At 44.8% G+C, this 23904-nt stretch overlaps 1 protein-coding gene across 2 annotated transcripts in view; it reads left to right on the forward strand.

The window, feature by feature from the left end:
* The first annotated feature begins 7936 nt into the window (after positions 1–7936).
* The window catches only part of LOC127569040 (phosphorylase b kinase regulatory subunit alpha, liver isoform-like), an 84328-nt gene continuing 68360 nt past the window's right edge, over positions 7937–23904 (forward strand). Inside the window, exons 1-5 of one of the 2 annotated variants that reach the window (XM_052013302.1) lie at positions 7937–8102; positions 8583–9042; positions 14555–14713; positions 21188–21235; positions 22912–23080. In XM_052013302.1, coding sequence (XP_051869262.1) covers positions 8965–9042; positions 14555–14713; positions 21188–21235; positions 22912–23080 — 454 coding nt within the window. In that variant the 5' untranslated portion in view covers positions 7937–8102; positions 8583–8964. Of the gene's footprint in view, positions 8103–8133; positions 8366–8582; positions 9043–14554; positions 14714–21187; positions 21236–22911; positions 23081–23904 lie in introns of those variants that run through there. The other variant, XM_052013303.1, reaches the window with a different exon arrangement.

Consider the following 23904-nt stretch of genomic DNA (forward strand, 5'->3'; position numbering starts at 1 on the left):
ATGCTCCCAACTGTTCTGTTTAGATTTATTTGTTAGGTCTTCGGCCGTTTTTCTCCAAGTAGACATTAATATTTTCCATTTTTCCCCCGTATTCCCTTCCCAAATCGCCTTTTCTGCCTTTAGGCACTTATCTACATCCCAAGATCCCCCCAATGGCCATACCTCGTTTTCCAATTTTTATTAAGGCATGCCGATAATTTACGGAAGTCACTCTCATTCTTTGGATCGTCTTTACATAACTTAGATAGTGGGGTATTGGACCCAGAGTGATCGAGAGTTTGTCCCATTTTGTATTCTTCCCGATCGTACGGTACAAATCGCTGCGATTATCTATAAGATTGGTCTCTTTCCTTCACCCACTTCAGGTTCCTGACCTTCCCCTGGGGGATTTCCCCTCTTAAGAACCGGTCTAAGGCAGGGTGGCAGTACTGGAGAACCGATCTCAGAACTTAGAGCTCAAAAACCTTTAATTTCACAAACTTAAAACCCAAACCTGGGGACTCGAACCCCAAACCTGAACCTAACTGGGGACTCGAACCCCGAACACAAACTTAACTTAACTGGGGACTCGACCCCCTCTTACCTGTGGCGCTCAGACAGGTTCACGAGGAGTCCGTCAGAGGGTTTTCGATAAACGAAGGGATTGGTCAGGAGTCCAGCTACCCGAGAGGGATCAAGGTGAATTTTACCTTGTAGGCCCTTCTGTCTCAGGTAGTCGTGGTCCCTGTCGATCGCTCATGCCGCTTCTGAAACCTCATGTTGGAGTCCTGGCTGGCTTGCCAATTGTTGTCCCGTAATTCAATTCTCACTGCTGTCCGAAGTAAAGTTACACAGTGCCACGAGGTCGATCCGATAAAACACATTTAGTAGCAGTGCATCGCTAAGGAGAAGGCTCTTCAGCACTCATCAAGAGTCGCTTCCCGAGTTCTCCCGGTACAAAGGGGTAGACAGAGATTTATACAGGTATTGTCACGAACACTTAATGCATACGGCGCCGTGAGTTTCAGTCAACCCGAGACAGACATCGCACCTATTGTTTATTATAATTGAGTTATAATCAAGGAATTCAAAGGCAGGTATCACCCCTCATTGTTTAGACCAAGCTTCCACCTCGATGTTTACTGCACCCAGTATCATTACAGTCTAGCAGATCGGGACAGATCAATATCCGGAACAAAGTATTTAACACTCCATCTAGTGAGTCAGCGGCTTGCTTGCTCTTGCTGGAGAGGTATTTTTTCTATCAGCTTTAGGTATGGTCACAATTCTTAACCCTTTTCTTCCTCACCTGTTCCGAGTTAGGACTGGGGGAGGAAGCACAGAAGTGGATGATTGGATGTTGCCAAGTGTTGGTGTTGTCAAGAGTTCCTCATTATTGGATGGGAAAGGTTGATGAAGGCAGTTTGCAGTAAAGAAATAGAGGTTGTTTTTGCAGTTCTGAGTGATCCAGAACAGTGAGCAGGTTTGACAAAGCCTGCAGATGCAATAGTGCTTTGTGCAGTCCAGCCAGGTCTGGCAACAAACAGCTAAAGCAGGTGTTCACCAGGAACATTTGGGTCCACACTGCAGGGAGTGGAGATGAGCACTTTACTGGTGGGATGACCCATGTGTCTGAGCAACAAGAACCAGCATCAAAGGCAGGGCTGAAGGTGCCCAATAATGTATCTTCAGGCACAGCAAATCATCAGTACACTGTAATATTATGACTACAGTTCAAGAGATACATTATTGCAAGGGATCAATGTATTTGAAGACAGACCTTGCACTTGAAAGAATGTTACACTGCACAGGACACATTAGAGAACAGAAGAAACATTCTGCAACTTCTCTGCCTTCCAGATGAGAACTCACCAATTAGTATCCACTTCCTACAAGGCAAGGCCCTTAACCAATAGATCAAAAAACTCCTCGCAACGCACAGAACATAGAACATAGAACATACAACAGTACAGCAAAGAAACAGGCCCTTTGGCCCACCATACCTGCGCCGCACACGTTGCCAAATTAAACTAAATCCCATCTGCCTGCAGGTGATCCATATCCCTCCATTCCCTGCATATTCATGTATCTATCTAACAGCCTCTTAAACACCAGTATCATCCACTAGCACCCCTGGCAGCCTGTTCCAGGCACCCACACATCTCCTTTAAACTTTCCCCCTCTCACCTTAAGTGTATGTCCTCTAGTATTTGACATTTCTACCCTGGGAAAAAGATTCTGACTGTCTACCCTATCTATGCCTCTCCTAATTTTATAAACTTCGATCAGGTCTCCCCTCACCCTCTGACACTCCAGAGAAAACAACCCAAGTTTGTCCAACCTCTGCTTATAGCTCATACCCTCTAATCCAGGCAGCATCCTGGTGACCCTCTTTTGCACCCTTTCCAAAGCCTCCACATCCTTCCTGTAACGGGGTGACCAGAACTGCACACAATACTCTGAGTGCGGCCTAACCAAAGTTTTATACAGCTGCAACATGACTTCCTGACCCTTACAGTCAATGCCCCAACTGATGAAGACAAGCATGCCATGCTTCGTCTTTACCACCCTATCTACTTGTATGGCCACTTCCAGCGAGCTATGGACTTGGGCCCTACTCCTTCCAAAATCTCCTGTGTAGCTGAAATAATTTTGTGTCACAACCAATCAGCATAACCTGTCATTACATCATTCACCAATTAAGCAATTAGAGAAATTGAGGAAAGTATGAAAATAATTGATTCCACATCTTTGGCTTTGCAGTACTTACCAATTATCAGGGGAAATTAAACATGTTCTTTTTCATGATTTTTAGAAGCAATTACAATTTTTATTTATAGATCTACTCCTCAGATGGTCCAACTAACAGAAAAAAATGTCCTTATCAAAGATTATTACTATATCCCCAGTATAGCAATGGTTGTAGTATGGTTGTTGAGGGGTCATATTCTGAGTGGAGGTCAGTGACCAGTGGTGTACCTCAGGGATCTGTACTGGGACCCTTACTATTTTTGAGTTTTATAAATGACCTGGATGAGGAAGTGGAGGGGTGGGTTAGTAAGTTTGCGGACGACATGAAGGTTGGGGGTGTTGTGGATAGTTTGGAGGGCTGTCAGAGGTTACAGAGGGACATAGATAGGATGCAGAGTTGGGCTGAGATGTGGCAGATGCAGTTCAACCCAGAGAAGTGTGAAGTGGTTCATTTTGGTAGGTCAAATATGTTGGCGGAATATAGTATTAATGGTAGGACTCTTAGCAGTGTGGAGGATCAGAGGGATCTTGGGGTCCGAGTCCATAGGACGCTCAAAGTGGCTGCGCAGGTTGCTCTGTGGTTAAGAAGGCATATGGTGTATTGTCCTTCATCAATCAGGGAATTGAATTTAGGAGCCGTGAGGTATTGTTGCAGCTATATAGGTCCCTGGTCAGATCCCACTTGGAGTACTGTGCTCAGTTCTGGTCGCCTCACTACAGGAAAGATGTGGAAGCCATAGAGAAGGGTGCAGAGGAGATTTACAAGGATGCTGCTTGGGATGCGGAGCATGCCTTATGAAAGCAGGTTGAAGGAACTCGGCCTTTTCTCCTTGGAGAGACGGAGGATGAGGGGGGACCTGATAGAGGTGTATAAGATGATGAGTGGTATTGATAGCGTAGATAGTCAGAGGCTTTTCCCCAGGGCTGAATTGGTGGCCACAAGAGGACATAGGTTTAAGGTGCTGGGGAGTAGATGTAGAGGAGATGTCAGGGGTAAGTTTTTTACTCAGAGAGTGGTGAGTGCGTGGAATGGGCTGCTGGAAATGGTGGTGGAGGCTGATACGATAGGGTCTTTCAAGAGACTGTTAGATCGGTATATGGAGCTGAGTAAAATAGAGGGCTATGGGTAAGCCTAGTAATTTCTAGGGTAGGGACATGTTCGGCACAGCTTTGTGGGCCAAAGGGCCTGAATTGTGCTGTAATTGTTCTATGTTCTATAGAAAAGCAACAGTATCTCCATGTCAATGACACCCACCACATTTGATTCCTAGAACACTCATTCCATCTCCCTTCTTATTCCTTTGTGAGACAGAAGCAGACACTGAGGGGAAGATCTGATCACAAACATACCATCTCAATCATGCTTGACTAACCTACTGGAGTTTTTTGAGGATGTAACCAGGAAAATAGACGAGGGAGATTCAGTGGATGTTGTATACCTCGACTTTCAGAAGGCATTTGATAAAGTGCCGCACAGGAGATTGGTGGGTAAAATTAGGGCTCATGGAATTGGGGGGCGGGTATTAACATGGATAGAAAACTGGTTGGCGGATAGGAAACAAAGGGTAGGGGTGAATGGATGTTTCTCAGAATGGCAGGCCATGACTAGTGGGGTGCCACAGGGCTCGGTGCTGGGACCACAGCTGTTTACGATCTATGTTGATGATTTAGATGAAGGCATTGTGAATAACATTAGCAAGTTTGCTGATGATACAAAGTTGGGTGGCAATGCGACATGTGCAGAGGAAGTTAGGAGAATTCAAGGTGATTTGGATAGGTTGGGTAAGTGGGCAGATACTTGGCAGATGAAGTTTAATGTGGATAAGTGTGAGGTTATCCACTTTGGGAGCAGGAACAGGAAGGCGGACTATTATCTGAATGGTGTGGAGTTAGGTAAGGGGGAAATACAAAGGGATCTAGGAGTCCTTGTTCATCAGTCACTGAAAGTGAATGAGCAAGTGCAGCAGGCAGTGATGAAGGCTAATGGAATGTTGGCCTGTATTACAAGGGGAATTGAGTACAAAAGCAAAGAGATTCTTTTGCATTTGTACAGGGCCCTGGTGAGACCACTCTTGGAGTATTGTGTACAGTTTTGGTCTCCAGGGTTAAGGAAGGATATCCTGGCTATAGAGGGCGTGCAGCGTAGGTTTACGAGGTTAATTCCGGGGATGTCGGGACTGTCTTATGCTGAGAGGTTGGAGAGACTGGGATTGTACACGCTGGAATTGAGAAGATTGAGAGGGGATCTGATTGAAACATACAGAATTATTAAAGGATTGGACAAGATAGAGCCAGGAAATATGTTCCAGATGTTGGGGAAGTCCAGGACCAGGGGGCATGATTTAAGAATAAGGGCTAGGCCATTTAGGACAGAGGTGAGGAAAAACTTCTTCTCCCAGAGGGTTGTGAATTTGTGGAATGCACTGCCTCAGAGGGCAGTGGAGGCCAATTCTCTGGGCACTTTCAAGAAGGAGCTAGATAGGTTTCTCATAGATAGGGGAATCAAGGGATATGGGGACAAGGCAGGAACAGGATATTGATTGTTGAGGATCAGCCATGATCTCAAAATGGCGGTGCAGACTCGAAGGGCCGAATGGTCTACTTCTGCTCCTATTGTCTATTGTCTAATATCAGCTGTAGCTCTCTCATCCCTGAAGCAGAATATTCTGGCTTTCCAGGTGAGGCAGTGGTTCACTTGCACTTCTTCCAATCTAGTTGACTGCATTTGGTGTTCACAATGTGGTCTCCCCTGCACTGGAGAAACCAAACACAGATTGGGTGATTGCTTTGTGGAACACCTGCGTTCTGTTCGCAGGGGCAACCCTGAGCTTCCTCTTGTCTGCCCCTTTAATTCTCCATCCCACTCCCCCTCTAACCTATCAATCTGTGGCCTCCTGTACTGTTACAATAAGCCCCAAAGCAAGCTTGAGGATCAGCACCTCATCTTCTCTCTGGGCATGTTGCAACCTTTTGGACTTAATATTAGATTATCCAACAAATTTAGATAACTCACACATTCTTTCTGTGTGTACCAGGACAGGCCATTTTTTACATGCCTTCCCCTTTTTTGTTCTTTTTTTTCCTTTCATTTGCATATTCTGCAGCCTAATCAGTGTTCTGTAAAGTTGCAACATAACATCCCAACTATCGAATTCTGTGCCCCAACCAATGAAGGAAAGACTGCCACGTATCTTCTTCACCACTCTATCAACCTGTGTTGTCACCTTCAGGGAACTATGGACTTGGACCCCTAGGTCTCTCTGTTCATCACATTCTTCTACCCTCTCCGGCCTGAAGGAAGGTCTCAACCCCAAATGTCAAACATCTCTCTGCCTCCACAGATGCTGCTTGACCTGCTGAGTTCTTCTAGCAGCTTATTTTTTGCTCCAGACTCCAGCATCTGCAGTCTCTTATGTCTCCATTGCATTCCTTAGTGCCCTACCAATTACTGTATGTGTCCTACTTCCATCTGACTTTCAAAAAGGCATGACCTTGCACTTCAACTCCCAATGCTCCACCCAACTTTCTATCTAATCTATATCCAGCTATAGCCTTAGACAATCTTCCTTGCTATCCACAACAACACCAATTGTACCTCCTACATTCACATCCAAGTCATTTTGAGATCTGGGAGGAAACTGGAGCACCCATGCGGTCATGGGGAGAACATGCAAACTCCACAAAGTCAGCACCCAAGGTCAGATTTGAACCCAGGTCTCTGGTAGGCAGTGGTTCTACCTGCTGCTATACTGTGCTGGCCTTTTTGTATCTAATTAGCCAGCTTGCCTTGCATCGCGTGTGCTCTAACCTTGTGGATTAGCCTACTCTGCAGGATCTTGTGAAGGACCTTACGAAAGTCCATGTAGACAATACCTACCACCCTGCCTTCATCAACCTTTTTGGTCTTTAGCATTCTGTGCCTTGCACTTTAAGTGCTCTTCTAGATACTTCTTAAATGTGAGAGTCTCTGACTCCACCACCCCCTCAGGTAGTGCGTTCCAGATTGCAACCACCCCAGGGTGAAACGGATTCCCTCTAAACCCTCACCCGAAACCTATACCTTCAAGCTTTAGAAACCTGTACCACTGGGAAATGTTTCCTACTACCTACCCTATCTATGACCCTCATAATTTTGTATTACTCCATCAGGGTCCCCCCTCAGCCTCCTCCACTCCAAAGTGGAACTAAGACCAAACCAATTTTTCTCATAATTGAAATGCTCCATTCCAGGCAACATCCTGGTGAACCTCCTCTGCATCTTTCCAGAGCAATCACATCCTTCCTGTAGTGTGGTGACCAGAACTGCACACCATTCCCTAATCAATGTTTTATCATCATTATCAAAGTTGTATCATGACCTCCCTACTCTTACATTCTATACCCTGGCTAATGCAGGTACATACCCCATTGTCCTATCCCAGTGCCTAGGGCAATAAGAGTCCTTCTGGATGTGGGATGTTGGCTGTCGGTTTTTGGTACTCTAGGTCTTTCCAGTGTGGACAAGAGGGAATCACGCTGTCAACTGTATCCATCAGAGAGTGAATCACACTGTCAACTATATTAATGCAAAGAATCCAAGCCACAGTGCAGAATCTGGGCAATTTGATCTTACCTTGGGACCAGGAGATGAACATCAAATCAAAAACCAAAGGTGCTGGAAATCAGAAAATGACAACACTGGAAAGAGTGCAGAGAAGACTTACAAGAATGTTGCCAGGACTCGAGGGACTGGGTTATAGGGAGAGGCTGGGCAGGCTAGGGCTTTATTCCTTGGAGCATGGGAGGCTGAGGGGTGACCTTGTACAGGTGTATAAAATCGTGAGGGGCATAGATAGGGTGAATACACAGAGTCTTTTTTCCCCAGGAAAGGAAATCAAAAACTATAAGGCATAGACTTAAGGAGAGAGGGGAAAGATTTGAAAGGGACCTGAGGGGCAACTTCTTCATGCAGAGTGTGGTGGGTATATCAGAAAAACTGCCAGAGAAAGTAGTTGAGCCAAGTACAATGCCAACGTTTAAAAGACATTTGGACAGGTACATGGATAAGAAAGGTTCAGAGGGATATGGGTCAAACACAGGCAAATAGGACTAGCTCAGATGGGCTAGCACGAAGACGTTGGGCCGAAGGACCTGTTTCCTTGCTGTATGACTGTCTGACACAGCATTTGCAGCGTTTAGTCTCTGTTGCAGCCCCCTCCCGGTCGCTGTACGCACACTGGCTGTGGATGCGGGTGAATCGCCCGTTCTCTGGGTCACGGCGGGAGGGGTTCATCGTCCACACGCAGCTCCCCGGAGGACTGCAGAGGGCCACTTCCCCCACACCGGGCTGCCGGAGACGTGCTGCTGCCGGTGTACGGAGAGCCTGGCCACTGGTGAGATGCCCCAGCCTGTGGAGCGGCGGAGCCCAGCCCGGCCCGCTCCCTGCGCCAGCGACGCGCTACTCCGCTCTGCTGCCTCAGCCGGCCCGGGGCACGGACGGGGCCGCTGGCCGGGTGCGGCGAGTGGGCCGGAGGAGGGAGGGTGGAGCCGCGGATCGGGTCAGGCCCAGTCCACGGCCAGATCGAGAGCGAAAGCAGGAAAGCCCGGGCTCCCGCGCCTAGGACTTGTCTCTGACTGAGTATTCGTGGCTCTGTATGTGTGTATCTTTGTTTGTCTGAGGGTGCGTGTTTGTGTGTGCGCCTGTGAGTCTTTCTCTCTGTGAAGGTGTGTGTGTATCTCTCTCTCTCTCTCTCTCGTTCGGTGTGCTTGTGCCTGTGTGTGTGTGTGTCTCTCTCTCTCTCCCCCCACCCCCCATGAGTGTCTCACTGTGTGTCTTCATGGCATTGGATGACGTTGAACTTTTCTATCGACAGGTTGGACACGTCAGAACTCAGCGATGAGTCCATGAGCTGCTGAGACTCCTGGATGGTTCACTCTTCATGCTGGTCAATAATCAGCAGAGTTGATCTACATTGGTTACTGCTGGTCAACAGAAGGCATTGCTGGACTACCCTGGTTACTGCTGGACTACCCTGGTTACTGCTGGCCAATAGTAGGCATCACTGAGCTGCACTGTTTACAGCAAGTCAACCACGGGTGCTGCTAGTCAACATTGGTTTCTGCTGGTCAATAATTGGCATTGCTCATCTACGCTGCTTACTGCCGGTCAATTGTGGACACTGCTGGTAAACAGGTTACTGCCAATCAATAGTAGACACAACTAGCCACATTTAATAGTGGTCTGCACTGGTCACCATGAGGAGCAGAAGTAACTCTGGCGTCCGGTTGGATGGGTACGCGAGGTTGGTGCAGAGGACCATCTTGTGTCACCAGGTGGGAGTCTGACTGTTCATGTTGATGCTTGTGTGACTGCAAGGTGATTTAAATCCAGTCTGAGAGAGGTGGAGGGACCAGGCTCCGATTCCTGTCACTTCCATCAGCATTGCACACAGAGTTCTAAACTACTCAGACACTGTTACTGAGAAGCGATGTATGATATCGAGGGCTATCACTGGGAGCTGGGAAGGAGGAGGTGAAGCAAAGTTTGAGATTCCAAGTTGTGGGTAGGGTGTGCTGGGAGAGGTCAGCTCTGAGGAGGAAAGGTATTAAAACTCACATAACTTCCTGGTTCTGGTTGTATTTTAGATAAAAATCCAAAGGGCTCACAAAAATTGTCAATGTCCTTTGACATAATCCAAATCAAGTTCAAGTTTATTGTTGCCAAAGGCATATACATACACAGGGTATAAATGCTGCAAAAATTAGCTTTTTTGCAGCAGCAGCAGCACAGCACATTACAAGACGAGGGCAGACATAAGGTAACAATGTTAAATTAATATAAGTTATAGATAACTTACATGTGCGAAATAAACAAAATAAATGTAACAACACATAATGAGGACAAAGTCTCAGAACAAAGGGATGTCCCTTTAGAACTGAGATGAGGAAGAATTTCTTCAGCCAGAGGATGGTGAATCTGTGGAATTCGTTGCCACAGAGGGCTGTGGAGGCCAAGTCACTGAGGCAGAGATTGATGCAGGGTTTCGACCCGAAATGTCGATAGTTCCTCCAGCACATTGTTTACTGCTCCAAACACTACAGATACTGGAAACCTTGGAACAAGGAAATCTGGAAATGTTCACCAGGTCAGGCAGTGTCCCTGGAGAGAGAAACAGTTAATGTTTTGGGTCGATAGCCATTCATGGAGAAAGATGCAGAGTGGTGTGTGCTTGGGGGCATGACCTTTCTCCACACTGCCTTGTGTGTGAGCGATGAGCAGAATTAAGTGTCTACATCATTCTGCACTTATGGAGCTTCAAATAAAGTCATTGTGCCATTAATAAAGAGTCATACACCTTAGGTTGTAGATGTGCAAACAGCTAAACCTTGAGGTGTGACTGATATTGTTTGATGTGATTGTGAAAAGCAGCCTCGCATGCGATTCACTCAGACCAGCAAGAGTAAGACGAGAACTTCTGTACTTTTTTCAGTCCTTGAAGGCCTGCTCAGTGAGGTTCATAAAGACAGTGTTAGCACACTGAGTCACTCTGGTTGAGAGTTGTTTCTCAGACTGGAGGCCTGTGTTTAGTGGTGTACCACAGGGGTCGGTGCTGGGACCTTTGTTTTTTTGTAATTTATATAAATGATTTGCATGTGAATGTACAAGACATGTTTAGTAAGTTTGCAGGTGATAGGTGGTGTTGTAGACAGTGTAGAATGTTATGAAAAATTACAGGGGGATCTTGATCAGCTGGGTAAGTGGATTGATGATTGGCAAATGGCTTTCAATCCAGATAAATGCAAGGTTATTGCATTTTGGGAGATCAAACCAGGGTAGGATTTGTACAGTAGGGCCCTGGGGAGTGCAGTAGGGCCCTGGGGAGTGTTATGGAACAGAGGGACCTAGGAGTGCAAGTGCATAGTTCGCTGAAAGCGACATCACAGGTAGGGAGGTGAAAAACGTATTTGGCACACTAGCGAGGAGGAGGCTGGGAGGCTGAGGTGTTGTGTAACGTGCAGATCAGAGTTGCATGAGATTAAAGGGTCTGGTACAGAATGGATAATAAATTGAACCTGGGCAGGAAGCAGAGAGTGAGATTCTACATTGGGAGAATGTACAGTGGGAGAATTACCTGGGGACACAGTGAATGGCTATTAAAAGCCTAATCAGTACTCTCATTTTGACCTCATTGGCAACTCCAGTTCATTAAATCTTTCCTCACTGGTTTTTTCACTCAGAGGGTAGTGGATGCCTGGAATGCGTTGCCTGAAATGGGTGGAAAATACAGTGAGGCAGGGGATAGTCAGTCAATGGCAGGGTGCAGAGAAGTAGAACGTAGAACAGAACAGAACAGGCCCTTCGGCCCAGAATGTTGTGCCTTCATAGCTAATCCCTCCTACCTACAGGATGCCCATATCCCTCCATTTTCGTCTCCTTCATGTGCCCATCCAAGCCCCTCTTAAAAAGCCCCCAATTAATTTGTCTCCACTACCCTATCAGGCAACGCATTCCAGGCATCCACACTCTCTGAGTCAAAAAAACACACTGGGGAAAGATTTAATGAGCTGGAATTGCCAAGAAGGTCAAAATGTACCGATCAGGTTTTAATGGCCATTCACTGTGTAATACAGTGTCCCCAGGCAATTCTGCTAACAAACAGTCTCCAAGATAGAGCTGAATTTATTAGAGAGATGCATTACGGAAACAGGCCCTTTGTGTCCATTCTGACAATCAACCACCCATTTACGCTAATCCTACACTAACCCATTTTATTCTCCCCACATTCTCATCAAATCCAGCCCCATTCACCCCATATTCTGCCACTCCCCCACATAATAGGGGTAATTTACAGTGGCCATTTAACTTACCAACCCGCTTATCTTTGGGATGTGGGAGGAAACCCTGGGGAAACTCACACGATCACAGGGACAACGTGCAAACTCCACATAGATAGTGCCAGAGGTCAGCATTGAACTTGGGTGTCTGGAGCTGTGAGACAGCAGCTCTTGTCAGCTGTGCCACTGTGCAGCACAAGACTAGGGATACAAAAGAGATTGTGTCTGAATGGATTTACAGGCCTTTGTCACCAGCTGTTTACTCAGTCTAACACTCCCTGTGCCATCCTCAAACCAATGGACTTGTGGAGACATCCAGTGGAACCCAGAACAAGAGGCAAGTCTGAACATTTTTTGGGTATTGTTGTTTGTTATAGACAGTTTATTCTGCTACCTGAGCCTTTCCAACTAACCTGAGAAAAGGAATGGTGGAACTTTGGGAGTACCTGCCTTCAGGAACCTGAGCAACGTGAGAAAGGGCACAGATTGGGATTGGAACCCATACCCCAGAAGTGGGATCTTTTCTCATTATACCTGATCCTGTCTAATAGATGCTCATGTTGTTCGATGGTTTAGCCACTCCACCTTACTGTTTGAAGGTGGTGTACCATCGTAGATATGGTGTGTACTCTGTCCTGTGCACACTGGATCATACCTGGAGCCAGGGAATGTGGAGTGGAGTGACTGGGGGGATGATCATAGACATATACATTTCAGTTCAGCATTGGAAAAGTGTAAGTACCACTCTAATGTAATATCGCTCAATTGAAGAAGGACTAGTTTTGGAAACTGATAAACTGAAGAGCCCAAGAAGGACAGTGGACATAATTTGTTGAAAGGGAAAAGGACACGTTGAGAAAGTCGTTAATAAGCATATGGCATCCTGGGATTGATAAATAGAGGCATAGACAATATAAAACAGTACAGCATAGGAACAGGCCCTTCGGCCCATGATATCTGCACTGAACGTGCAGATTGCCCAAGTTCAACTAAATCTCTTCTGCCTGTACATGATCCATATCCCTCCATTCCCTCCATATTCATGTGTCTATCTAACAACCTCTTAAACACCACTATCATATCTTCTTCTATCACTCCCCCGGCAGCCCATTCCAGGCACCCACCACTCTGTGTAAGAAAAACTTGCCCCACACATCACCTTTAAACTTTCCCCCTCTCACCTTAAGTGCATGTCCTCTAGTATTTGACATGTCTACCCTGGGAAAAAGGTTCTGACTGTCTAATCTGTCTAGTACAAGAGCAAGGAAGTCATGATGAACTTTTATAAAACACTAATTTGGCCACAGCTGGAGTTTGGTGTCCAATTCTGGGCCTCACTGTAGGGATGATATGAAGGATTCTGAGAGGGTGCAGAAGAGATTTGCCAAAATGATCCCAGGGATGAGGGACTTCAATTACATGGAGAGAGTGGAGAAGCTGGGACTGTTCTTGGGACTGAGGAAGTTGTGAAGGATTCTGATAGAGATACTTAAAATCATGAAGGGTCCAGAGAGAGTGGATAGAGAAGCTATGCTCATTGGCCTGGAGGACATTGACTAAAGATTATTGGTAAAAAGATCCAAAAGTGAGCTGAGGAAAAGCTTTATACACAGCAAGTGGTTGGGGTCTGGAATGCATTAACAGGTGCAATACTGGAGGCAGTTTCATTGTAGTGCTGTAAAGGGAGCTGGGTAATCTTCTGGAAGTAAAGAGTTTGCAGGGCTCTGAAGAGAGAGTGGGACTAGTTGGATTGATCTTGCACAGTACTGGTACAGATATTGGGCTGAATGGCCTCATGAGTTATAAGAAAATATGAAGTATTGGTAATTAGTTTATTATTGTCACATCTACGGAGATACAGTGACAAACTTTGTTTGCATGCCATCCAGACAGATCACTTCATATATAAGTATGTCGAGATAGTCCAAGGGGAAAAGCAATAACAGAATGCAGAATATACTGTTACAGAGAAAGTGCAGTGTAGGCAGATTTCAGTATGATATGAGAATTGTAGTTCAGTTGCTATAAATGGTAAATTGGTTTATTATTGTCATGTGTACTGGGATACAGTGAAAAACTTTGTTTTGCATGCAGTCTATACAGATTTTTTTTACAGCAGTTAAGTACAAGGGGAAAGAATAACAGAATACAGAATATAGTGTTATAGTTACAGAGAAAGTGCAGTGCAGGTAGACAATAAGGTGCAAGGCCATAGTGAGGTAGGTTGTGAGAGTCCATCTTATCATACTTGAGGACCATTCAATATCTTATAACAGTGGGATAGAAGCTGTTCTTGAGCCTGGTGGTACGTGCTTTCAGGCTTTAGTATCTTCTACCTGATGGGAGGGGGGAGAAGAGAGAATGTCCGAGGTGGGTGGGGTCTTTGATTATGCTGGCTCTGTTACCAAGGCAGCAAGAAGTGTAGACAAGAGTCCATGGAGGGGAGGCTGGTTTCTGTAATGTGCTGAGCTGTGTCTACAACTCTCTGTGGTTTCTTGCGGTCTTGGGCAGAGAAGTTGCCATACCAAGATGTGATGCATCCAGATAGGGTGCTTTCTATGGTACATCCATAAAAACTGATGTTTTTAAATATTATTTGTTGGATGTGGACATTGCTGGGAATGTGTGCATTTGTTGTCCATCTCCTGAACTGCAGAAGTGTTAAGAGTCAAACGCATCAGTGAGCCTGGAGATACATATAGGCCAGACTGAGTAGAGATGGCAGGTCTTGATTCAGATGTGTTTTTACATATGGTTTCTTATTCTGAGACTCTTTTCCCCAATTAATTTATGATTTGTTTGACTTTAAACTCCCTGCTGCCCAGATGGTGTGTTTTGAACTGATGTCTCTGGAATGATGCTTCAGAACCCTGGCTGCCTTCCTGTAACTTCAGCACGACACCCACTGTCCAACATTTAACACTTGAACATTTTAAGGCACTTTTAAGATAAATCTGATGAAAGAGATGGCTCAATGTAGTTCTCTTAATTAATTCACTTTTATTTTCAGAACCCAGTCACAGGACTGTTGCCAGCCAGTGTGGATCAGAAGGACGCCTGGGTGCGAGATAACGTGTACAGCATTCTGGCTATCTGGGGCCTGGGATTAGCATACCGCAAGAACGCAGACAGAGATGAAGATAAGGCCAAAGCTTATGAACTCGAGCAGGTTAGTTATGGTGAGAAAGGAAATGATGAAAGAGAAATAGGAAATGACATCTTGATGTATAGTTCATTTCCTCCCCAAACCCAATGCCAATAAATTCATGCCTTCAGGCAGCATGGCTTTCAATGAATGCCTTTCATAGAAGGTATAATTGGTGTTAATATGGTCAAGGAACAACACTACTTTCAGATCCTTGGTGTGTGAGAATTGTATCTATTGGAATTATGAACATTATTCTCATTTTTGCCAGTACCGTTCATGGTAAATATTTCAGAGGTTTGGTTGTCCAATTGAAATTCATTCAGTTGTTCTGCACCATGAAGTTATTTCCTGCCATTGTATAGAAGAGTGGATAGGCAACCCAGGGTGAAATGATACTAGGAAGGCTTGCTCTAGCAATTGTGGAAAAGCTTGAATCTTCCCTCGGGTGAATTATTTTGAAAGAAGAGCTGGGAGTTTACCCTAGTCCTGCCCAGTAGTTATACCCTTCAACATCACCAACACAGATTGTCCAGACACTACCTCATCCCCAGTGGGGGCTCATTATCACATTGTCTGCCGCATCTCCTACATTACCACTTTGTATAATGGTAAGCTTGTGAAGGGTGCCACATAAATGCAAGTTTCTCTTCAGTATTCAGATAGGTTCTTGATTAGTGAGGGGCTTAAGGGTAATGGGGAGAAGGCAGGAGAATGGGGTTGGAAAAATATCAGCTATGATTGAATGGCGGAGCAGACTCGATAGGCCAAATGGCCTAATTTTGCTCCTATATCTTATGGTCTTATGGAAACTCTATATTAGTGATGGGTATATTAGTAATGAATGTATTAAAGTACGAGATCAATTAATGAACAAATGTTTTGGTGCCGCATCAACTATCGGGTTACGATGAGGACCCTGTCACAGCTCAAGTTTATTGGGGGCTCCGTTGCTCTTCTGCCAGTCTGTGCCAATGTGATACAGAATATCATGTTCCTGACCATGTCAGGGATATTCAGTGGAGAGAGCAGTGCTATACTGAGAGACTTTTCCACCAGTCACATTAGTTACCAGAACTCGACTTCTCCAACTTGAATTGTTTCTTTACAGGGTGGCAGGTTAGTCCATGTGGCATCAAGTACCTTGTGGTAGTTGGATCCAAAGTTGTGGGGCTGTTGGAGGTTATCCACTCCTACCTGTTGAAACTTGGTGTAATGTTCTCTGAATAGGAAGAAAGAGAGGAACTGTAGAGTGAGGAGGGTTGACCACAGCTAACAGTGAAGAAGTAAGGTACAAAAGCCGGAAAGCACATACCACCAGGCTCAAGGACAGCTTCTATTCCACTGTTATAAGACTATTGAACGGTCTCCTAGTATGATAAGATGGACTCTTGATCTCGTAGCCTACCTCGTCTTGGCCCTTGCACCTTATTGTCTGCCTGCACTGCACTTTCTCTGTAACTGTAATACTATATTCCACATTCTGTTGTTGTTTTCTCTTGTACTACCTCGATGTACTGATGTGATGAAATGATCTCTGTGGATGGCATGTGAAACAAAGTTTTTCACTGTACCTTGGTACATGTGCCAATAATAAACTAATTTAGCAATAACTGCAGAATCCTGGTCACCTCTACTTTCACGCCCAGTCTCCACCTCCTGTGGTCGTGTCCCAGATTATATCAATTTCAGCCTTCAGTGTCCTTAATGACGAAGGTTTAATGTGAAGATTTCCACAGCTTTTCCACTCTCCAGACTGAAGAAATCTCAGTCCCAAATGGCCAAGATAAGATAAGATATTTATTAATGAGTCACACATACATCGCAACACACAGTGAAATGAATCTCTTTGCGTTATTGAGAATGTGCTGGGGGGCACTCCGCAAGTGTCACCACTCTTCCAGTGCCAACATAGCATGCCCTCAGCTCCTGTACGTCTTTGGAATGTGGGAGGAAACTGGAGCACCTGGAGGAAACCCACACAGACACATGGGGAGAACGTACAAACTCCTTACAGACAGCAGCAGTCCCTTATTCTGAGTTATCACCCCTATGATTTTGATCCTTCTCACAGCCTCTTGCCATGTGACATCCTCAAGAAATTTGTGTCTTTAATAAAGTTGTGTTTTGTGATGCGGATGCAATGAATGCAGGTCATTCAGTCAACCCCTCCTCACCCGACATCCTCTCGTGCCACGGTGCTGTCCTGTGAACCTTTGCTTCATTCCTTCCATATGGGTCCTTGGGTAAGGAGACCAAAACTATACATGGCCTCACTAAAGTTGCATAAGATTGAAGTAAGACCTCCTTCAGTTTATACTTGAACCTCTGACTTAAAGCCTAACAGAATATTTGCTTTTATAGTTAGCGTCATAGAGTCATACAGCATGGAAACAAGCCCTTTGGCCTAACTTGTTCATGCCGACTGTGTTGCCCAGTGAGCTGGTCCCATCTACCCGTGTTTGGCCCCTAGCCCTCTAAACTTCTCCTATTCATGTACTTATCTACGTGGCTTTTAAATGTTGCTAATGTGCCCGTCTCAACCACTGTTTCTGGCAGCTCATTCCAAATACACACCATCCTTTGCGTGAAGAAACTGCCCCTGATGTCCCTTTTAAATCTCTCACCTCTGATCTTAAACATATGCCTTCTTGGTTTTTAACACCCCCCCCCCCCCCCACCTGAGAAAAAGACTCTGTGTTTTCACCCTTTGCCCCTCATGATCTTATATACCTCTATCAGATCACCCCTCAATCTCCTTTGTTTGCTTGTTCTCCTTACATATGAACTTTATAACTCAAAAATTCCCAACTCCTTCTGACTAATACTTATAGACTTTCCCTTTTATTTGAATAAAGATGATCTGCTTTCCTCTACTTCCACATTTCACATCTGCCCTTCCTGCCCATTCCCTTTGTAACCTCCCTGTGTCCTTCTTGCAGCTTTATTTCCCAGCTGGCTTTGTTTCAGCAGCAGACTTGGGTCCATTACAACCAGTTCCTTTGTCCATGGATGCAGATTATAAATAACTGAGGCCCTACTGCTGATGCTTCTGGTGTCAGTTTATTGCATCCTGCCATCGTAAAGATTTACCCACACGATAATCATTGTAACTTTGGGAATTTGTAGCCACTGAAATACCAATGCAAGAGTGCAGGAGAGTTTTCGTACTTAATAAGAGCACAAGAAAATAGATGCAGGAGTAGGTCACTCGGCCCCTCAACCAGCTCCACCATTCAATATGACCATGGCTGATCTAATTGGTAATTGCTTTATTATTGTCTCATGTCCTGAGGTACAGTGAAAAGCTGTTGTTTGTGTGCCATCCAGACAGATCATTCCATACATAAGTACATTGAGGTAGTACAAAAGGAAAACAATAACAGAATGCTGAATGTAGTTTTACAGTTACAGAGAAAGTGCAGTGCAGACAGACAAATAAAGTTCAAGGGCCATGACAAAGTAGAGTGAGAGATCAAGAGTTCATCATTATTGTATAAGAGATCTGTTCAAGAGTCTTATAACAGTAGGATAGAAGCTGTCCTTGAGCCTGGTGGTATGTGTTCTCAAGCCTTTGTATCTTCTGCCTGATGGGAGGGGGGAGAAGAGAGAATGACCGGGGTGGGAGGGGTCTTTGATTAGGTTGGCTGCTTTTCTGAGGCAATGGGAAGTGTGGACAGACCTCTTCTATGCCAGTTCCCTCAATATCTCGACAAGGCCCCGTAAACAGCAATGTGAGAATCCCAGGTACTCATTCATGGTGCTAGTTAGAAGATAAATGTTAGCCAGGTCTCTGGGGGCTCTGTTGCTCTTCTAGTGTGTGCCAATCTGGTACAGAGTAAAGTGGGGGTTCAGTTTAGCATCTTGTTTAAAAGGCGGCTTCTACAACAATGCAACATTCCCATCCTCAGCCTGGCTTGAACACACAACTGTAAGGCTGCAGAGGTGGGATAGAGCCAACTACTGGACCACTGACTTTGGTACTTCTATGGTAAGGGTGACTTTGAGAAACTGAACCGTTAGGAAAAGGGTGTGTAATGTATCAGTAATACATTATAGAATATCGGAACAATTCCTTTAAGAAGGAAGAGGTCAGCCAAAGAAGTAATTCTACCCTGTTGGTTCAAATAGCCTGTGTACCATAAATAGAGCAGAGTGCTTGTCACTGGAAGAAGTGAGATGTTTGAATGCGGATGAAGTGACTGTTCCAAGAAGTAGGTCAGAAATGTTGTACTAGAAAGAGGACTGCAAGAATGAATTTAATGGATGTGATCATGCAAACAAGTAACCTGTGAACGTGTGTCTACTATTCCATTTTTTACTTCTCCTGTCCCAGGGCTTCTGGTCCTCACTGGGATGGGGACTCACATTGTCAGTGCCCTTTACTACCATGTCCAAGTATTCCACCCTGCGCCGCCGCCAGTCATGTTGCTCAGACACTTGGGTGCGGACCAGAACAGGGACACTCCTGCTGTCATTGGTACAGGGTTTTGCCAGGTGGTCATCAGGTAAATTGGGACCTTAATCAGTTTCTCCACTTTATTGGAGGGTGCCGGAACCAATGAAATATCGCCAACAATGTGGACAGTTAACTCCTTACAGATTAGGAACTGTTATAGATTGTGTGATTCATCAACTCAGTCTTTCAACTGATAAATCACTAAGGAACAAGCAGTAATTTATTGTACAGAGAAAAACTGATCAATTTTGATTAATACTTAATGACAGAGTTTAGAATGGGTAAACTAAAATTAACAAGGATTGTTTTCAGTTTGAAGTTCCTTCTATAAATCTATGGAATGGATTGGCTGTACTGAACAAGATTTATGCAAATAGTGTTGTATATATAGATTTTTAGGTAAGCTATTGATTTTACCTGTGATTACTGATATGTGACAAGAAATTGGTAAATGGTTGATAATAGTCACGTGTACTGAGATACAGTGAAAAACTTTGTTTTGCATGTCATCCATGCAGGTCATTTCAAAATATAAGTACATCGGGGTAGTACAAAGGGAAAAGCAATATCAAAATGAAGAATGTAGTGTTGCAGTTACAGGGAAAGTGCAGGTAGACAATAAGATGCATGGGCCATGATGAGGTAGATTGTGAGGTCAAGAGTTCATTTTTATCATACAAGAGGTCCATTCAAGAGTCTTCAAGCTGTCCTTGAGTTTGGTGGTGCATATTCTCAAGCTTTTGTATCTTCTGCCCAATGGAAGGGAGGAGAAGAGAGAATATCTGGGGTGGGAGGGGTCTTTGATTATGTTGGCTGCTTTCCCGAGGCAGTGAGAAGTGTAGACAGAGTCAATGGAGAGGAGGCTGGTATTTGTGATGGACTGGGCTGTGTCCACAACCTTCTGCAGTTTCTTGTGGTCTTGGCCAGAGCAGTTGGCATTCCAAGCTGTGATGCACCTATCAAAAAAATTGAGGAGAGTCAAGTTTCCTTAGCCTTCTGAAGAAGTAGAGGCACTAGTGAGCTTTCTTGGCCATAGCATCTATGTGGCTGGACCAGGACAGGCAATTGGTGATGTGTACACGTAGGAACATAAAGCTCTCAACCATCTCCACCTCAGCACACTATAGAGAGGCATGTGCTCTGCCCCGCTTCCTGAAGTCAATGACCAGCTGTTTTGTTTTACAGGCATTTATATTACTGTGACACTGTGCTGGAATTAATAATGAGTGTTAACTGCTGTGAGGAGGATTTGTAAGAAGGGAGACAAATCTTAGTAGAAGTGAGACTTGAAGAGTATAAAGGTTAGGATATTAAAGTAATTGAACTAGAAATTACTACCAAGAACTGAAAAACCATGCTCTTGTGCGCTTTTTGTAACAATGATTTACAATAATTTATAATTTATACATGAATATTTCTTGCCATAGCAACAAAAGGTAATGATGGCAAAAAGTTAGTAATGACAGAATTAGAGTTTTGCTGATTTCACCCCTCAAGCCTGTGCTGCCACCCATTTGGATTAATTATTTATCTGCAGATTAATATTTTAACTATGTAGAAAAGTTTTTCCTTTTGTTATAGTCATCTTGATACATTAGAGAATAAAGTTCAGAAATTCTTTTTGCAGAACAGTTGGCCGATCGTGTAAACGGGGTGTTTTAATAAAATGATGATGTTTATGAAAAATGTTTTCAGAAGAAGCTTTCTCCTAGTTCCTCATGACATCTTATCACTCTATTCATCTATCTTTGCTCTGTGATTACTGAAGGAAATTCCTAAATTCACTACCCATTGTGTGTACAAGTACTTCCCGATTTCGCTCATCAATGATTAGGCCCTAATTTTAAGAATATTCCCTCCTGTTCTGAATTTAACCCTTTAAGCCCTGGTTGCATTCTGGTGTATCTGTGGTATGGGCCCTTTCATTTCAGGCTCCTTTTACTAACCCCATCAAATCCCTTGACAGTTTATGGACTATTAGGTTTATGGTTTATCTCATTCACCAATGACCCATCTGAACTGAGTATTTGTTTCCACAGAGTGTTGTGAAGTTAATGAGGGGGCTCCTCCAATGCATGATAAGACAGGTATGTTGTTTGCATTAATCTGTTTGCTTCAGCAATTCGTAAAGCAAATATTGTGGTGATAATTGTCAGTATCGACAATTCCACTCTCTGCCTGATTAATTGATGCCGAGCAGGATGTACATTAATTGTTGATTTCTATTGCTATGGGGATTTTGGTTTGCCTCCAATCTTCATTACAACTTTATTTTCTGCAAACTCTCTCCAACATCGCTGTTAAAAATAATTCTAGTTCAAATGCATTGAAGATTCCCTGTCAATGGAAGTGCACTGTGCCTCTGGAGGTGAGGATGTACCTTCACAGTGTTGGTGGGGATGGAGAAGAACATTAAGCAAGAAGTCTGAGACACATTTCATATACAGGTTGCCACAGGCTTCCACTGAGGACCAATGGCAAATGAAGACAGGGAGCGTGAGATATTAAAATAACACATTTCCCAAGTATGCACTCAGTGAGAGCAGCTGATTTTCCCCAGGAAGCATTGGAGGGAGTTGTTTAGGGCAGCCTGGTCAACAGCTTGTTGGAGCTGGGAATCAAGTTCCCTGCTGAGCAAAGAATTGTGTTAGATGTAGGCAGGTGCTGAAAGAGCAACAGATAAAACACTCCACTCTTTTAAGTTGCTAAAGTTGTTGTTTGAGCAAGTGTAGCGTATAAAGCTGGTGTTTAAACACAGTGAAGATGTATGTGGGAAAAAACTTTTCAGTGTAAAAGTTCTCCTGGGACATTTTCCCATAGTAAAGATGTTAACAGTACAGCACACACTGTTGTGGCCCGCAATGTTGTGCTGACCTATATAAACATCTACTCAGCAATCAATCTAACCCTTCCCTCCTGCACAGCCCATAGTAATGAAAGGAAATCTGAAAGCTGATATGGGATTGTGATTAGTGCATTAAAAAAATTGTACGTTAAATCTATTAGTGGAGGTGTTGTTATGACAATCACAATTGTCATCCTATTTTCCTCCCCATTCCCACATCGACCTGTTTGTCCTCGGCCTCCTCCATTGACAGGGTGAAGCTAAACACAAAACTCGAGGAACAGCACCTCATATTCCGCCTGGGTAGTCTGCAACCCGACTACATGAACATTGAATTCTCCCATTTCTGGTAAACTGCTCCCCCTCCATCCCTTTTCACTCCCCTCCTGATCTACCCGGTTCCTCCTACACCCACCCCAGGCCCCCATCACCCTGTTTCTCTCCCCCCCCCCACCCACTCCATCTGCCCATCGCCCACACACCTCCCACTGGGTCCCCTCCCCCCACTGCTCCCATCTGCCCTCCCCACCTCCCTCACTTGGTTCCATGCTCCACCTTCCCCTCCTATCAGATTCCATCATCTGCAGCCCTTTGTCACCTCCACCTCTCACCTCTCAGCCTCTGTCGCCATTCCCACTCTCCCCACCTCCATCTGTCTATCACCCCCCCCCCCCCTTACCTGGATCCACCTGTATCACCTGCCAGCTCTTGCCCCACCCCTTCCCCTCACCTTTTTATACTGACTATCTCTCCTCTGTCTTTCAGTCCAGCTGAAGGGTCTCGACCTGAAATGTCGACTGTCCATTTTCTCACACAGATACTGCCTGACCCACTGAGTTCCTCCAGCATCTTGTGTGTTGTTCCAGCTTCCAGCATCTGCCATCTCTTGTGTTTCTAATCACAATTGTTTGCACCTAGGTGGAAAAAGTTGAGAAGTTTAAGCAAAGCCAGAGCACGAAGGACTCTCTCCATGCCAAGTACAACACAGCCACATGTGGGACGGTGGTTGGTGACAATGAATGGGGCCACCTTCAAGTAGATGCCACCTCCCTCTATCTGCTCTTTCTGGCACAGATGACTGCGTCAGGTGAGAAGAGTCCTGCTTTATTTTAGAGGCTGTTTTTATGCTGTAATGTTTAAAACCAATGTACCAATTAGTCTAGCAGCCTGCTCATTTGAACTGCTTTAATGATACTGAATCTAAGCGTCAAGCATCTTTTGTTGGTGTATGACTTGTTTGGTATCCCCAATTCCTAAGGCACTCTGAATATCTAGGACACTTTCCTAGATTGACTGTTCTTCGGCTTTGGCCGGCACAGTGGGTAGAGCCGCTGCCTCACAGCACCAGTGACCTGGGTTCAGTCTTGACCTTGGGTAGTGTCTGTGTGGAGTTTGCATGTTCTCCCTGTGACTGCGTGGATTTCCCCTGGGTGCTCCGGTTTTCTCCCACATGCGCATTGGGGGGTTAATTGCCTGCTGTAAATTGCCCCTAGTGTGTAGGTGAGTGGTAGAATCTGGGGGGAGTTGGTGAGAATGTGGGGAGAGTAAAATGGGATTAGTGTAAATGGGTTGGTGGGATTGTTGGTGAAGATTCAATGGGCCATCTCTCGATGACCCTAGGAGTGAGCTCATTTAGATGTGGTCATGGTATAGTCTGTGGGCTAGATCCATTACTGTGCCTCCATTTCATTGGCCTTTTCATGATGACTTATTTTTAACCCTCTTAATGCAGCAGAATGCATTCAGCAACTTTTGCTCTCACCCTCAAAAGCCAACAAACAGTAACCTTTAACAGCTCAGTAGATCAACAGGACAGTAGATCCTATTTGTGTGACAATAGGAGCAGAATTCCTGTTAATTGGTAATTAGAAGGATTATGATAGAAGTAATGAATAGATCTGCTGAGAGCAG

This window comes from Pristis pectinata, chromosome 4 (genome assembly GCF_009764475.1).
Source record: "Pristis pectinata isolate sPriPec2 chromosome 4, sPriPec2.1.pri, whole genome shotgun sequence".
Classification (NCBI taxonomy): Eukaryota; Metazoa; Chordata; class Chondrichthyes; order Rhinopristiformes; family Pristidae; genus Pristis; species Pristis pectinata.